The sequence below is a fragment of the Hyperolius riggenbachi genome, chromosome 2 (assembly GCF_040937935.1).
Source record: "Hyperolius riggenbachi isolate aHypRig1 chromosome 2, aHypRig1.pri, whole genome shotgun sequence".
Lineage (NCBI taxonomy): Eukaryota > Metazoa > Chordata > Amphibia > Anura > Hyperoliidae > Hyperolius > Hyperolius riggenbachi.
In genome coordinates, this window is record NC_090647.1 from 147964303 (window position 1) to 147979292 (window position 14990).

General features: G+C 44.6%; 1 protein-coding gene across 3 annotated transcripts in view; it reads right to left on the bottom strand.

Annotated features, from left to right (window-relative positions):
* The window catches only part of KCNH3 (potassium voltage-gated channel subfamily H member 3), a 112836-nt gene that overhangs the window by 67118 nt on the left and 30728 nt on the right, over nt 1-14990 (bottom strand). For all 3 annotated transcript variants that reach the window (XM_068267662.1, XM_068267661.1, XM_068267663.1), the window contains exons 3-6: nt 13125-13358; nt 7599-7733; nt 7350-7480; nt 4154-4403 (exon numbers count right to left, since the gene is read on the bottom strand). In XM_068267662.1, coding sequence (XP_068123763.1) covers nt 4154-4403; nt 7350-7480; nt 7599-7733; nt 13125-13358 — 750 coding nt within the window. The remainder of the gene's footprint in view (nt 1-4153; nt 4404-7349; nt 7481-7598; nt 7734-13124; nt 13359-14990) is intronic.

Sequence of the window (14990 nt, forward strand, 5' to 3'; positions counted from 1 at the left end):
ATACAGGATGTCCAGAATGATCTGTTCCTGAAATTGGAGGAAAGATCCAGTTCTCCCAGCCTTACTGTAGAGAACAAAGCTGTTGTAAACTGCCAATTGAATCAGATAAAAAGACACTTTCTTATACCAGCGTCTTGTTTTCCGGGTAACTAAATAGGGCGCTAACCTCTGGTCATTGAAGTCCACCCCTCCCATGTTGACATTATATTCGTGGACGACAAGGGGCTTTTCAATGACCTTAGTTGCCCGTTGAATTTGGACTGTCGTGTCTGTGTGAATGGTGGACAGAAAGTAAACGTCCCTCTTGTCCTTCCATTTCACCGCGAGCAGGTCTTCAGTACGCAAGGCAGCCCTCTGCCCCCGTTGAAGTCTGGTGGTAACGAGCCGTTGGGGGAAGCCCTGGCGACTAGGCCGCGCAGTGCCACAGCATCGGATTCCTTCTAACTTTAAGTGCTGAAAGAGGGCCACACTTGTGTAATAATTGTCCACAAAAAGATGGTACACCTTCCGGAACAAGGGTGACACCAAGTCCCACACAACCTTTCCACTGCTCCCCAGGTAGTCAGGGCATCCGACCGGCTCCAATTTTGAGTCTTTTCCCTCATAGACCCTAAAACGACATGTATAGCCTGTGGCCCTTTCACAGAGCTTATACAGTTTCACCCCATACCGGGCGCGCTTGCTTGGGATGTACTGTTTGATGCCAAGGCGCCCGGTAAAGCGTAAGAGGGACTCGTCTACGCAGATGTTCTGTTCAGGGATATAAGCATCTGCAAATGTTGAGGACAGGTGGTCTATGAGGGGCCGAATTTTGTGGAGCCGGTCATAAGCAGGGTCTCCCCTTTCAAGACAGGTTTCGTCGTCGTTGAAGTGCAGGAAGCGCAGGATGGACTCAAATCGTGTCCTGGACATGGCAGCAGGGTACAAGGGAACATGATGTACTGGGTTCGTAGACCAATACGACCGCAATACATTTTGTTTCATTAGTCCCAAGTGAAGGATAAGGGCCAAAAAGATTTTAATGTCGGAAACTTGGACTGGTTTCCACCCGAAAGGCTGGGCATACATGCTCTCCGGGTGCTCGGTGATGAATTGTGTGGCTTTACGATTGGTCTCAACCACAATTAAGTCCAGGAGAACCTGGGTGATGAACAGCTGCAAAAAGTCTAGGGCCGTTCCTAGATGAGCTGTCGCCACCTGGACTCCAGACTGGGCGGTGAAAGGGGGCACTACGGGTGCGGCGGAATCAGGGGATTGCCAATCTGGTTGTGCCAGCACCTCTGGGAGTCTATGGGTACTACGGGCCCGTCTTCTTCTTGGTGGCTGCGACGGGGGTACTACTGCACTTGCCACCGTACCAGTTTCCACTTCCATGCTGACGCTCACCACTTCGCCAGGGTCTACGGAAGCACTGGCACTAAGTCCAGGAGATGCTGCGCTGCTGGTGCCTGCCTCACCAAGAAAACTATCAACAGCGCTAGCACCACCCTGCTGCCCTTGAGGCGGATCCTGCGCCACCTGCGGTCTAACGACTTGGGGTCTGGTACGCCTGGCTCTAGCCGGGACCATAGCCTCGTCATCACTATCGGTCAGGGAACCACTGCTTTCTACAGGTTCAAATTCGGACCCGGAAGATTCGACGGATGATTCTTCCCAAAAGAACTCATCCGACTGGTCCATGTACCTGTATACCTCGTCATCGGAAAGCCCCCTTCTTGCCATTTTGGATTGCTAAATTTATGGGGTTTTCCTCCGAGACTACCCAGAAAAAAAGAGCACCTACCTAGCAAAAAGGGAGTATTTGAGAGGTATTGGGGTTGGTGGGAAGTGGGGTCTCAGAGGACAATCAAATACAATTACAGCACAATCGACTCCAATCACAGCACAATCAAATCTGATGCACTCGGAAGGTGATGGGGGGAGGGTGGGATTGGGTGTGGCGGGAAGTGGGGTCTCAGGCAATCAAACAATCACGGGGCAATCGAAGCCGATCACGGGACAATCAAATACAATTACAGCACAATCGACTCCAATCACAGCCCAATCAAATCTGATGCACTCGGAAGGTGATGGGGGGAGGGTGGGATTGGGTGTGGCGGGAAGTGGGGTCTCAGGCAATCAAACAATCACGGGGCAATCGAAGCCGATCACGGGACAATCAAATACAATTACAGCACAATCGACTCCAATCACAGCACAAGCAAATCTGATGCACTCGGAAGGTGGTGGTTGGAGGTGGTGGGGGGAGGGTGGGGTTGGGTGTGGTGGGGGGGGGAGGGTGGGGTTGGGTGTGGTGGGAAGTGGGGTCTCAGGCAATCAAACAATCACGGGACAATCGAAGCAGATCACGGGACAATCAAATACAATCGCAGCCCAATCAAATACAAGCGCAGCACAATCGAATACAAGCGCAGCACAGTCAAAAACAATGCACTTGGACGGTGATTAGGGGGGGGGGGGTCTGAGGGCGATTTGAGGGGGTGGGGGTTGATCAGGAGCCTGCACGGGGCAGACTGAGTCCTGATCTGATGAGAGGCAGACACAGGGGGTTACTGATCGCAGATCAGTTAGTGATTGCTGGGGAGGACAGATGTAAACAAAGAGCAGGGGATGTAATCAGAAGGGGGGTATGAGGGCAATCGAGGGCCTGGGCAGGTGATCGGTTACCCCCGCGGGGCAGTTAGGGTCTGCTCTGATGGGTGGGGGTGCCAAGGGGTGATGGACAGGTGATAGACAGGTGATCAGAGGGGGATCAGAGGGTAAGGTAGCTGTATACAGATGTATACAGTATACAGGGGGGTAGTCTGGGATGGGGTCTGGGGGTGATCTAAAGGTAGGGGGGGGGGGATCAGGGGTGACTAGGAGGCAGTTAGGGACCTAACGCAGGGGATAGCGTTTAAAGTTAGTGATAGGTGGGGGGGTTGGGGTTTTTAAAGGGGTGCAAGGGTGCTGGCAGGGGTCTGCTGGGGTGATCAGGGGGGGTATGAGGCCTGGGGTGGGAGATCAGGGGGGCTGTAGGCAAAAAAAAACGTGTGTGCTGTGATACTCACAAAGTGCTTCCTCCTCGCTAGTGGTCTCTGCAACAATGAGACCACGAGGCGAGGAGGAAGCACGTATAAGGCACTTTGTTTACTTAACAAAGTGCCTTATACCTTCTGATTGGCGGATCCCCGAGATCCCTCCGCTCGCCGGCGCTGCTAAGTGGCCGGCGAGCAGAGGCAAAATGCCGGGCTTCCGACTCCCGGCGGAGGATCGCGTCACGGATGACGCGATCGCTCCGCCCACGCCCATACAAGGACCGCCGCATTTTGTCTATACGGCGGTCCTTGCGGCGTCAGCTTCCCGGCCGCCATTTGTCTATATGGCGGTCGGGAAGCAGTTAATTAAAGACAGAACATTAGGGCAACAGCTAGAGAAATCAGCAATATCTCTTTCCGTATGCTCCTCAGTTCAGGTAGCTTCCAAAAATTTTCCACCTATATTAAGCCAATCTCTCAATTGATGACAACTTTAGTTTAAAGGACCACTATCGTAAAAAAACAAAAATATTAAATTTAAAAAGTGCATGTAAACACATACTTATTATGAGAAGTACATTTCTTCCAGAGCAAAATGAACTATAAGTTACTTTTCTTTTATGTTGCTGTTCCTAGAGTAGGCAGTATAAACCTGACAGATCTAAGAGGTTTTTGGCAAGTTCATCTCCTCATGAGGGATTCTCAGCATTCTCTACAAAAGCAATTCCTGGAAAGGATGTATACAAAGATGACAGACATCCTCCATTTTGGCCGTTGAAATGTGTCACTGCTATTCAGTAAGTGATTTTGAAAAGAGAACACCCTGAGAATTCCCTAATAGGAGATGGACTAGTCTAAAACCTGTCAGAGCTGATTTTTACTACCCACTGTAAGTGACAGACAGAAACATGCATTTGACTCTGGGGCAGATTTACATTTTACCCATATACAAACACATGTATTTTTCATTTTACAATTTTTTTTTACATTTTACAATTTTTCACAACATTGGTCATTTAACCATTCTGATGTACCCTGCAAAGAAAAGCCTTCTTTGCAAAAAGATAAAACAATTTATTAATTAGATTAGATGTATTAATTAGATCACATCTATATTCATTTCATCCTATAGTCACCTAGTATGAAAAGGATTTCCACAGCAAGATCACAAGCGCTGGGTGGGCTTCGTGGAGTCTGAGCACCTTCCTCCTTTGTATTACTGAAGCAGACACTATATGGCACAGTCACTGCTACATAGAAGGTGGCTAAAAGGATCAGACAGTCCCAGCAGGCCTTGAATGGGCCATAGTGTAGAAGAATGAATGGAGATTTACGCATAGACACAACTTTGTATTCCGGAACTCTAGGCTTTTCACCAAAAACTCCCTGCGAAGGAAACAACAAGTAACAATGCAGCAAGTCTTATTAAGAGAATATAACATTTGCATACAAAAACTGGGAACACTACTCACAAAAACACAAATGTTATGGTCCTCAAAGTCATTTGCTTATCTGATGCTTATAAGAGCCATTTCTGACCATTCTCATGCTCCAAGCAAGACACCTCTTGTGCCTCGTGTCCCTGGTGAAGTAATACTACCTTTCCATGCCATCTGCTGTCAGCTTGTGCCCCATATAACAAGAGAAGCCATTATGTTCTCTTATAACTAGTGCAGCAATTGTGTCCTCCCATAACAATTGCAGCTATTCAATGGTTGCCACCTGCTGCTGATTATTTACAACCCCCCATCAATCAATTTGTTTTTTTAGGGGGTCTTGAGAAGGTGGCACCTTCCCATGTGACACCCCTGGTTGTCTAGTGAGACCCACATGTGATAGCCCTGGTGAGATTGTTTAAAAGAAAATAAATATGGCCGCCTTCATATCCCTCTCACTTTAGGTTCCCTTTAATAAAATGATTAGAAACTAATACATTACTTAAAGGGATACTGCAGGGGGGTCGGGGGAAAATGAGCTGAACTTACCTGGGGCTTCTAATGGTCCTCCGCAGACATCCTGTGTTGGCGCAGCCACTCACCGATGCTCCGGCCCCGCCTCCAGTTCACTTCTGGAATTTCTGACTTTAAAGTCAGAAAACCCCTGCGCCTGCACGCCCGTGTCCTCGCTCCCGCTGATGTCACCAGGAGTGTACTGCGCAGACACAGACCATACTGGGCCTGCGCTGTGCGCTCTTGATGACATCAGCGGGATCGAGGACACGGCAACGCAGGTGCAGTGGTTTGCAGACTTTAAAGTCTGAAATTCCAGAAGTGAACCAGAGGCGGGGCCGGAGCATCGGTGAGTGGCTGCGCCAACACAGGAAGTCTGCGGGGGACCGTTAGAAGCCCCGGGTAAGTTCAACTCATTTTCCCCTGACCCCCCTACAGTATCCCTTTAAAGTTGAACCAAAGTTTCAAAAAACAAACAAACAAACAAACAAATACACACATAGGCTACACAACACATCTATACAGGGTAACCAACCTAAATTTGTATTTCAAGAATCAGCCGCTCTTCTTTTGTCCTTTAAGGGGCATACTCATGCACAATTACTATGGCTCACAGGAATCAGGCTACTATATACGCGCTTGATTCTTGGCAGAACAACGAAGGTGAACAAAGGTGTAATTTTCTTTTAAAAATAACAAACTGCAATGTAAATAACCTTCTCCAGTACTTCCTAACTACATCTCCCTAACTATCTATAGCCCAACTGTGAGGCCCAGAAGATCCACTGTCTTATATCAGTTCCTATGCCCCAATCTCCTCTGCAGTCTTCACCTTGTGTGGCGTGTCTCCAGTCAGCCGAGGGATGACAAGTGCATCGTCCCAGGACCTGGTTACACCCAGAGCTTGATATGCACAAGGTATAGAAATTAGCTGCAAGACAGTGTTACAACCAGCAACACACAGGGTGAGAAAATCAGACAGTCCAGGTCAGCAACAAGTGATTAGAATAGCATGGTACAGAATCTCAAAACATAAGCTAATCCAGTAACAATTCAGGGTTCATACGCAGTAGTTCCCAATAATATGGCACTAAAGGATTAGGCAATATCAGGTCAAGTACCATTCCAAAGGTCAGTTCAGGCAGCAATCTAATAACACGGTCAAGAGGCAAAGCAGGGTCATACACAGTAATTCACAAATAATATCACACCCAGCAGAGTAGCAGCTATCGCTATCACGGGTAATGACACAATGAACAGAACAGGCTGCAGAAATAGGCTGAGAGCATCATGGAACCACAAATCCCAGTATCTTATTGGCTGCTGAATAGTATTGCAGTATCCATTTTTGAGGTAGCAGGAAATTTGAAATGTATTGTTTTTACATTTTTAATTTATCATTTTTGAAATGTATAGTTGTTTGTGTGTTTACATTATTTGCAGAGTAGGTAGGGATGTGGGGGGATGATTAGGGTTAGGCATCAGGAAGGCGGGGGGGGGGGGGTTAAGGTTGGGCATCAGGATGGGGTGTTTTAAGGTTAGGCATCATGAAGAGGGGTTTTACGGTTGGGCATCAGAAGGGGGAGGGTTCTGTGTAAGAGTAGGGCTAGGTTTAGCTATAGTTAAAAAAAAAGGTAACATTTACCAATGTTTTACTGTTGTCATTACCACGGAAAATGTTTTTCCGTTTTCATTTGGCGCTCTATTCATGATGGTAATTATCGTTTAGACTTATAGTGGCTTAACACTGCATCCATTTTTTCTCACGTCTCTGTTTCATGCATGCTACTAATAGTGCTATCTGAGACAATAAGAAGAGTAAAGAGATGCCCCTCTTGCGTCTATGGCCAGTCGGAGCCGTGCATGCAGACATACGTGCATGGCTTCTGGGCTTCTGGGAATGTTGTGCAGGCCCAGTAGCTAGCTGTTCAGGCCGGCTACCAGAGGATGCGGACTCATCGTGCATTGGCTCAAACAGTAGGTACGTTTCTTACACTAACTCTATTCAATTAGGTGAGTCCCCGAATGGCTAGAGTCTAGAGAGAATGTTAAAACTTACAGCAAATAACTTTTGAAAAACATACAATTTCAACAAAAGTTTAAACTACTTATGACACTTTGTGGAGTTCCTCTTTAAGAGAGGCACTATAATTTATTACACTTCCAAAGGCTGTAAGAAACATAATACTGTTCACTACCGTGGCGTGCAGCAGATTTCATTGTCATTGGCTTTATTTTTTATTTGATGTTGTTAACTTTATTTTGTGTTTTACATAGACTTCATCATGTATCCGGGTTACAGAATTTATTTCTGTACAGCATCTTGCACAGGCTGTCCATTTTCTATGTCATCATTTATGCAGTACAAAGATAGGGCACTTACCTTACCGAGCTTTGCTTTGGCTTTATTTTGTCTTTGTAGATGACCTGAGAGATGGTAAAGTACAGCGCGGCTTCGCCTACGATTAGCATTGAAACCTTTTCCTGTTAAATGAGTATGCTGCTCTCCCCTTCCTGCCAAAAATAAGACACTGCCATCAACCAGTACTTGATATGCTACTCCCACTGTCTACAGGATCCAAGATCATGCACAATACAGATTGTTCAGCATACGGAGACATTCTCCCAGTACCTGTCTCTTTCCAGCTCTCAGTCCCCGGTCTGGTCTTGGCATCTGTGATATCCTTAAATGAAACTAGAAACAGAACAACCTCTCCTTTCTCATTTTTGATAGGTACAACATCCAGTAAGCACCAAAACTTACATCCTGCAAAACAGAAAATCAGAGTAATGAATGATAAAGGCACTGAACTGCACTGAAAAAATAAGCATTCTTATGTTGTAGGGGACATGGGGCCATATGCAGTTAGCTTTTTCTCCTGAGTTTTCTCCTAGGAGATAATTTTTCAACTTAGATTTAAAATAACTTTTTAGCAGTTTGCAATGGAAAAGTACCAAGAAGAAGGTGAAAAAGTACTGTCAACGTTATTTTTTTTAAATATTCTTTATTTATAACAAAAATTTTGAAGTACAAATAGATGTAAAGTAAAGACATCGCATACAACATGGAAATATTAATGAACTGGTACAGCAATAAATAGTTTTTGGTAGCAAACAAGCGCCACCAAAAAAGAACAAAACAGAATATTAATACAAGGTACCACAGAATGCATTTCAGACTACAGCGGCCAGCAGCATAGCTTTATACAGTAGGGGATACAGGGAGACATTTATCAAGAGTGTCTGAGATAAAATATTAGTAGGTTTTTAGAAATCTGTGCAGAAATGTCTCAGACAGCCTAAGAAATCACTAAATAGTGCAAATTCCTTCTAAAACTGTTGTAAAATAGGAGGAGCTAGGAGGAGTCTCTCAGACAGTGCAGTGTGTGAGGGGAATTGGTGTTGATAAGGTAACCAACACACCTGCTGTATTGATAGCAGCCAGCTCTGAGGAGCAATTCAGCAGGGGGGAGGAGCACCACACAAATCATGTCTAGCCTGCACTCTTCAATCATGTGTAGCCTGCAATTCTACATCTGTGGAACTGCTATCAAGCACTTCTTAATCTGCGCCAGTTTAGGGATGGATTTGCACTGTTCTTAACTGTAGTGCAGCTCTAGAAATCCACGCTAAATTGCCACTATTACCTAGGATAAATTTAAGAAGGTTCTTATTATCATGCAGATCTGTTCGCCCTGCTGGTTAGAACAGATTAAGAAGATAAAACTGTCGGTAATGCTTTGATAAATCTGGCCCACAGAAACCAAGTTATGAGCGAGAACATTGTGCAAAGGGAGCCCAAGGCCCAAAGGGATCATACACCCAGGATCCCATATTAGTTTATTCATAACTCAGTCTTGATAAACTGTCAGGCAGAGCCTCTGGATTACTATACCGAGACAGCATGTAACATTGGGCTAAAGATAGCCAGATGAAGAGGCGGCCACGGTGTGCAGACTTGAGAGATAGAGAAAGAATTACAAAGAATCAGAAAAAGGAGGTTAAAAGTAAAGAAAAGAGTAAAAGTTGAGGAAAGTGCTCCATGCAAGTCCCAGGTGCCCTCTTGAAAATAAATTCAACCCCGGGGGGGGGGGGGGGGGGGGGAGGCTTACACAAAAAAAATGAAAAAAATGGAGTACGTCAAAGGGACTGCAGCATTATAGAAAAGAAGTTCTATCTGGATGTGAGAGAAGCATATCTGGGTGATTCTTTAAATTCGAACCCGCTAAACCAGGTCTTCTAGAACTGCTCTCATGTCTCATGCATAGTGGAGGTTAAGTCTTCAATTTTCTCTATCCAATCTATTTCCCGAAACCATTCCTGTATGGTAGGGGAGTCAGACGATTTCCACCATCTGGCTATCAAGATTTTTGCCGCATTAATTAAATGTCTGGTGAGAATTTTTTTTATATCTAATCGACCACTGATTGTGGTGTAATAGAAAAAAAGCAGGAGAGTCCGGGGGGAGGTAGTCCAATAGGACATGCATTAGCTCTCACATCCATCCAGAACTGCCTAAGTTTACTACAGGACCAAAAGGTATGCAATAGTGTGCCTGTCTCCAATCCGCATCTCCAGCATAGAGGTGAAGTCGATGGGTACATTTTATGTAACCTGGAGGGGGTCAGGTACCACCTGGTAAAGGTTTTTTAACTTGCTTCCTGACTCCTAGAGGAAATAGAGGATTTGTGGGAGAAGACAAGTATTTTATGCCACTGTTTATCAGAGGTCATATTCAGGTCCCTTTCCCATTTATCTTTATCTGTTTGACAGGGGTTTTTGGGTATAATTTAGTAAGGAGTACACAAAGGAGAGAGAGCCTTTTATCGGCCCTTCCCCCATGCACGCTTTTTCAAAGGGAGAGAGTGGTTTAGAGAAGCTCGCCTTAGAGCCTTGGGACATAAGAAAGTGTTTAAATTGGAGTAAGCTCCAAGCATCGAGGTTAGGAATATTAAAAGATGACTTAAAGAAAACCTGAACTGAAAATTAAAAGTCAAAATAAGCATACACAGGTCATACTTACCTTCCATGTAGTCTACTCCTCAATGTCTTTCTCCTCTCCCGCTTCCTGTTTGTCCACTGTGATCAAGGGTATTTTCTGTCCTCCATTTTGAAAATGGCCATTACGCATAACAGCTTTCTGGTCAGCACACAGTTAAACTGTAACATCGCCCACTTGAGCCATAGGGAAACATGGACATTACCTGGTACATCAGTTTTCCTCTCAGCTATAACTGACAGCAACTGATATTTTATTGACAGCAACTGATATATTTCAGATCTGACAAAATATTGTCAGAAGAAAATGGTGAGCTTCTAAGAGGAACTGATGGCAAGGTAACTATGTAATGTTCATTTGAAGTTACCTCAGGTGTTTATTTTAAATATTTTTACTCAGTACAGGTTCTCTTTAAGGTCCTCCAGATTGACCCAGTTTCCTCCCAAAATCAAATGCAAAGCCCAAGGGGGAGGGTCAGTCCACCAGGAAGGGTAACTATTCTTGTTAAGACCCAACAAAAAGTTGGGGTTATCCAGAATAGGTAGCAGCGGGGATGGTCATGGAGATATAAATAGTTTGCCTCTAAAATTTGTGAGTGTTTTAAGGGTCAGTGCAATCATTGTCATGGCCACTGTTGAGATGACGGGGGAGCATGTCGAGCAGGACAGAAGATCCAATTTAACTCCCATTAGTGCTTCTTTAAGACCCACCCAGCGTTTGTGTGCTGCATGCCTATGCCAGTCAATGACACTAATAAGGATTGCTGCAATGTGCTGTCAATATTATTTTGAGTATGTGTTTGTTTGCTTCCATGATATGTAATTAACAAATTTATGTGCAATTTTGGCAGTGATCCTATCAGTAGTCGCCCAGCAACAGAAGGTTTTTTAAGTTTCTTTTGAAGATTGATAGCATTGTTGGCCACAGTCACTCCTAATGCTCCTTTTTTTGCTAGCTATACCTCACAGCTGCTACAGGCATAGCACAGCCGCCTTGACGATGCTGCAGTGACATACTGTAGTAGTTGATTTACCTGCGTAAGGAAGCTCCCTCATGCATTCAGCAAACATGGCAGCCCTGCTTGTGGTACAGAGTCACTTTAAAATCTTCTTATATTCAAGAAAAGTAATTACAGCGAATTATAAGAAATCTCTGTGCAGCTGAGCCATGTCTCAAATTTAGAATCACAAGCAATGTACCTTTATAGGCATATCATTCATTGGATTGTGTTAGACTCTATTGCATGGGTAAAACAAATATACCACAGTAGAACAGTGGTTACAGCAGGTGACATGGTTTTGCATACATTAAGCTACTGTAGTTAAAGGGATACTGTAGGGGGGGTCAGGGGAAAATGAGTTGAACTTACCCGGGGCTTCTAACAGTCCCCCGCAGACATCCTGTGTTGGCGCAGCCACTCACCGATGCTCCGGCTCCGCCTCCGGTTCACTTCTGGAATTTCAGACTTTAAAGTCTGAAAACCACTGCGCCTGCGTTGCCGTGTCCTCGATCCCGCTGATGTCATCAAGAGCGCACAGCGCAGGCCCAGTATGGTCTGTGTCTGCGCAGTACACTCCTGGTGACATCAGCGGGAGAGAGGACACGGGTGTGAAGGCGTAGTGGTTTTCTGACTTTAAAGTCAGAAATTCCAGAAGTGAACTGGAGGCGGGGCCGGAGCATCGATGAGTGGCTGCGCCAACACAGGATGTCTGTGGGGGACCATTAGAAGCCCCGGGTAAGTTCAGCTCATTTTCCCCCGACCCCCCTACAGTATCCCTTTAAGCCCACTTTTACTACTGCTTTGTTTTCCAGAAATGCCACAGATCCTTTTAAATGCTAGCAAAGCCCCTGTTTATAAGACAGGCAAAAAAATAATAATAATAATAAAGTTTCCAAATTTAGAAATGCGCTCAAAAAAGGCTGGATCAATAACAAGGACAGTGTCCACTTTTCATCCACAAAGGCAGTTCCAATACTGTGGGAAAGTCAAGTATCTAGGAAAGGAATCTCTATGGAGCGCTCTATGGTGCATTAATCATTTATTATGAACTGCAAAAAAAAAATTTCACTTACAGGACTGCAGTAAAAACAAGCATATCACGCATCATGTGTATACAGAACACCCCCTATGCCCAGTATTGCCGCTTTCCATCTTCATTGCCATGGCCAGCAGCATGAAATTCCAGTTGGAATGGATTGGGTCAGGCAGCGGTGGTGGAGATCCTGTGTCAGTGTGCCAATAGCAGTATTACGCATGTCAGCATCATAGGTAAAGAGGCAATACGGGACCTAGGGGGTCTCCTTTATACACATGACATGTGATAGGCCGGACTAGTAGTTGCCTGGAAGACTGGCTGTAAACCCCAGGTGCTCCTTTTTCCTTTCCAAAAAAACCCCCGAACCTTCTGGAAAGTACTGAACACAAGCCTAAGGGCCCACTTAGGTGATTAGTGCACGTTTACCGCTAATCAACGAATGAATGGTGATTGCTAGCACTTCAAAAAGCGCTAGTGCAATGTAATCTATATGGCAGTGATCTCACTGCCACGATCGCTGGCGATTCACGATTAGTGTGAAATGCAAACGCGCTGCATGCAGCATTTTTTTTTTTGCATTTTTTGATTGATCGCGATTGCAATGTATTTCAATCACAAATCGTGATTGCTCAAAAAACGCGAAAATGTCCAGTGAAAAATATGCGTTTATCCCGTAAAAATCACCACTGCATAACGCTAGCACTAAAGGCTAGCGTTTTCTGATTGCAAATGTGAACGGGGGCTTAGATAACTAATGAACAGAATGATTGAAACAAAACCCACCGTCCTCCACTGTAGGCTATGTTGTCTGCCACTCTGAATGAAAAGCCTGCCATTTGGTAACCAATGGAGGGCGATTATGCTGATCAACTGGTAATAAATTGGGCAATCAGCCCTAAAGACAGTTAAATAAAACGCATGAAAGGGGCAATCATTTAAGCTGTCATTCTTTCTGACGGCTAGTAAAGCTTTTTAAGAAATAACAGCACATTTTTCTGGGAACAGCTTGTTGCCTTGTTGATAAGCAAAACATTTTATAGTTGCATAATACTTATTGACAGTCATTTTTTTTTTATTTTAAAGACTGCCAATAAGTAGCTTGTGTATGAATCCCATTACTCACCATTTTTCTTATAAAGAAGGAGCTCAGCCTTAAGCTCTTGTTTATCATTCAGGGCTTTCTGGACACACTGTTGTAACTGTTCCCCCGTTTCTTCACCATAGAGAAAGGTACAAGCGCATGGCCTCTGCATGACCTCTGCTCGGGCAAAGCCAGTGAGTTCACAGAAGCCATCTGAGCAATACACCACGGGGTAGGAGTGAGGCAGCTGAGCATTGCCAAGGACAAAGTTGCTGTCTAGAGAGAAAAAGTGATAAAAATACTGAGACAAAACAAATGCAGAAAATGAAAAACAGAAGATGCGAGGGAGGAATAAGAACTAGGCAGGCAAGTTAAAACACACAAGATTATTCCATGAAGCAAAGAATCATGCACAGTAACGATGTAGAACATACAACTGAATTCATATCCATCTGCTCTGACTGTTCTAATGAAATATATCTGACATTGGTATGCTGATTCTCTGCCTCTAATGGTCTATACATAGCGCTGTTGTACATTCAGTACATACATAGTACATTAAGCATAATTTCAGCACCGGACAGCAGGATGGGGTGTGTTTCATTTAGCTTCTGGATTTCAAGGAGGAAGGAGGGAGCATCAAAGCTAAATGGAGCGCACCCTGTCCTGCTGTCCGGTGCTGAAATGGTGCTCAATGCGGCTGTATGGGTTCTGAATCACAGAGTCCCAAATTTGAACAACACTACCTATATGGTAAGCTAACCATGTAGACTTATTGAGAGGCTAAACTGAGTAAATACTGTAGAATGGAATTGCGTCTATCGTCTTGTCTATTATAGCAATTGATAAAGAGCTGTCTGTAAGCAACTCTTGCTCATTGCCCATAAACAGTTTTTTAACAATAGCTATAAGAGGTAACCCATAATGCTTTACACACTATATTATTATTATTTTACTACATGCCTAAGTGAACATTATTTGCAAAAAAAAAAAAATGTTAAAAGGTCATCAAAAATAACATTATTTAAACCTGTAAACACCTGCCCATATAATTAAGTAAATTTAAAAGCAGTATAACTTCCCATCCAGTTTTTTTAAAGGATACATTAATATAAACACCACAAAAATAATAATAATAATAATTTTAGATGATAAATATGCAGCTACATAGAATTTTCTAAAACTAAAAAGAAGTTCAAATATGGTTATTTTCAACTGTGGCACAAGTATTCAGACTACAATAAAGAGCAAACCCAACTCCCCATCTTCTTACATGAATAATTCACAGCACAAAGGTGGAAGCAGAATTTTAGCATCATCCTTAGGTTTAATTTGCTGCTATACCCATCTGGCTAGTGTGAGGTCTGACAGATCCTTTGTCTTCTTTTAGACTCTATACCCCAATCTTATACCCAGGGCCGGATTTCCCATAAGGCACTATAGGCACGTGCCTATAGGCGCCTTACATTCCAAAGGCGGCTCTCCTCCCTCCCCAAATTTGTGCCTCCATATGCTGTCAATCTAGTGGAGCGCAATGTCAGTCACGGCCTCTCATCAAGGCAGCCGCATAGCCAGCGTCCCCGGTGACCATGCTCTCCAGTTGCGTAGCGTGCGTGTGCAGCAAGGGGCGGCACGTGCTAACATCTATTTGTTTTTTTTTCCTGCTGCAGCCGCGGGAACTTGGGGGATTGGAGTGTACCATGAGGGCTGTGGAAGGGTGGACAGGGAGCGGAGCTAGGCTTTTGCTCTGCTCCCAGTTGTCACAGGGTCTGGTTTTGCTAGCTAGGAGGAGCGGAAGAGGAAACATTTGCAGAATGAATGGGGCCACCCCAGGATCGGCCCGGGACAGAAGGAGGCAGAGAAAGAAAGTTTGCAGCGGCAATGCTGCATGGGATGCCTGCCAGGAGG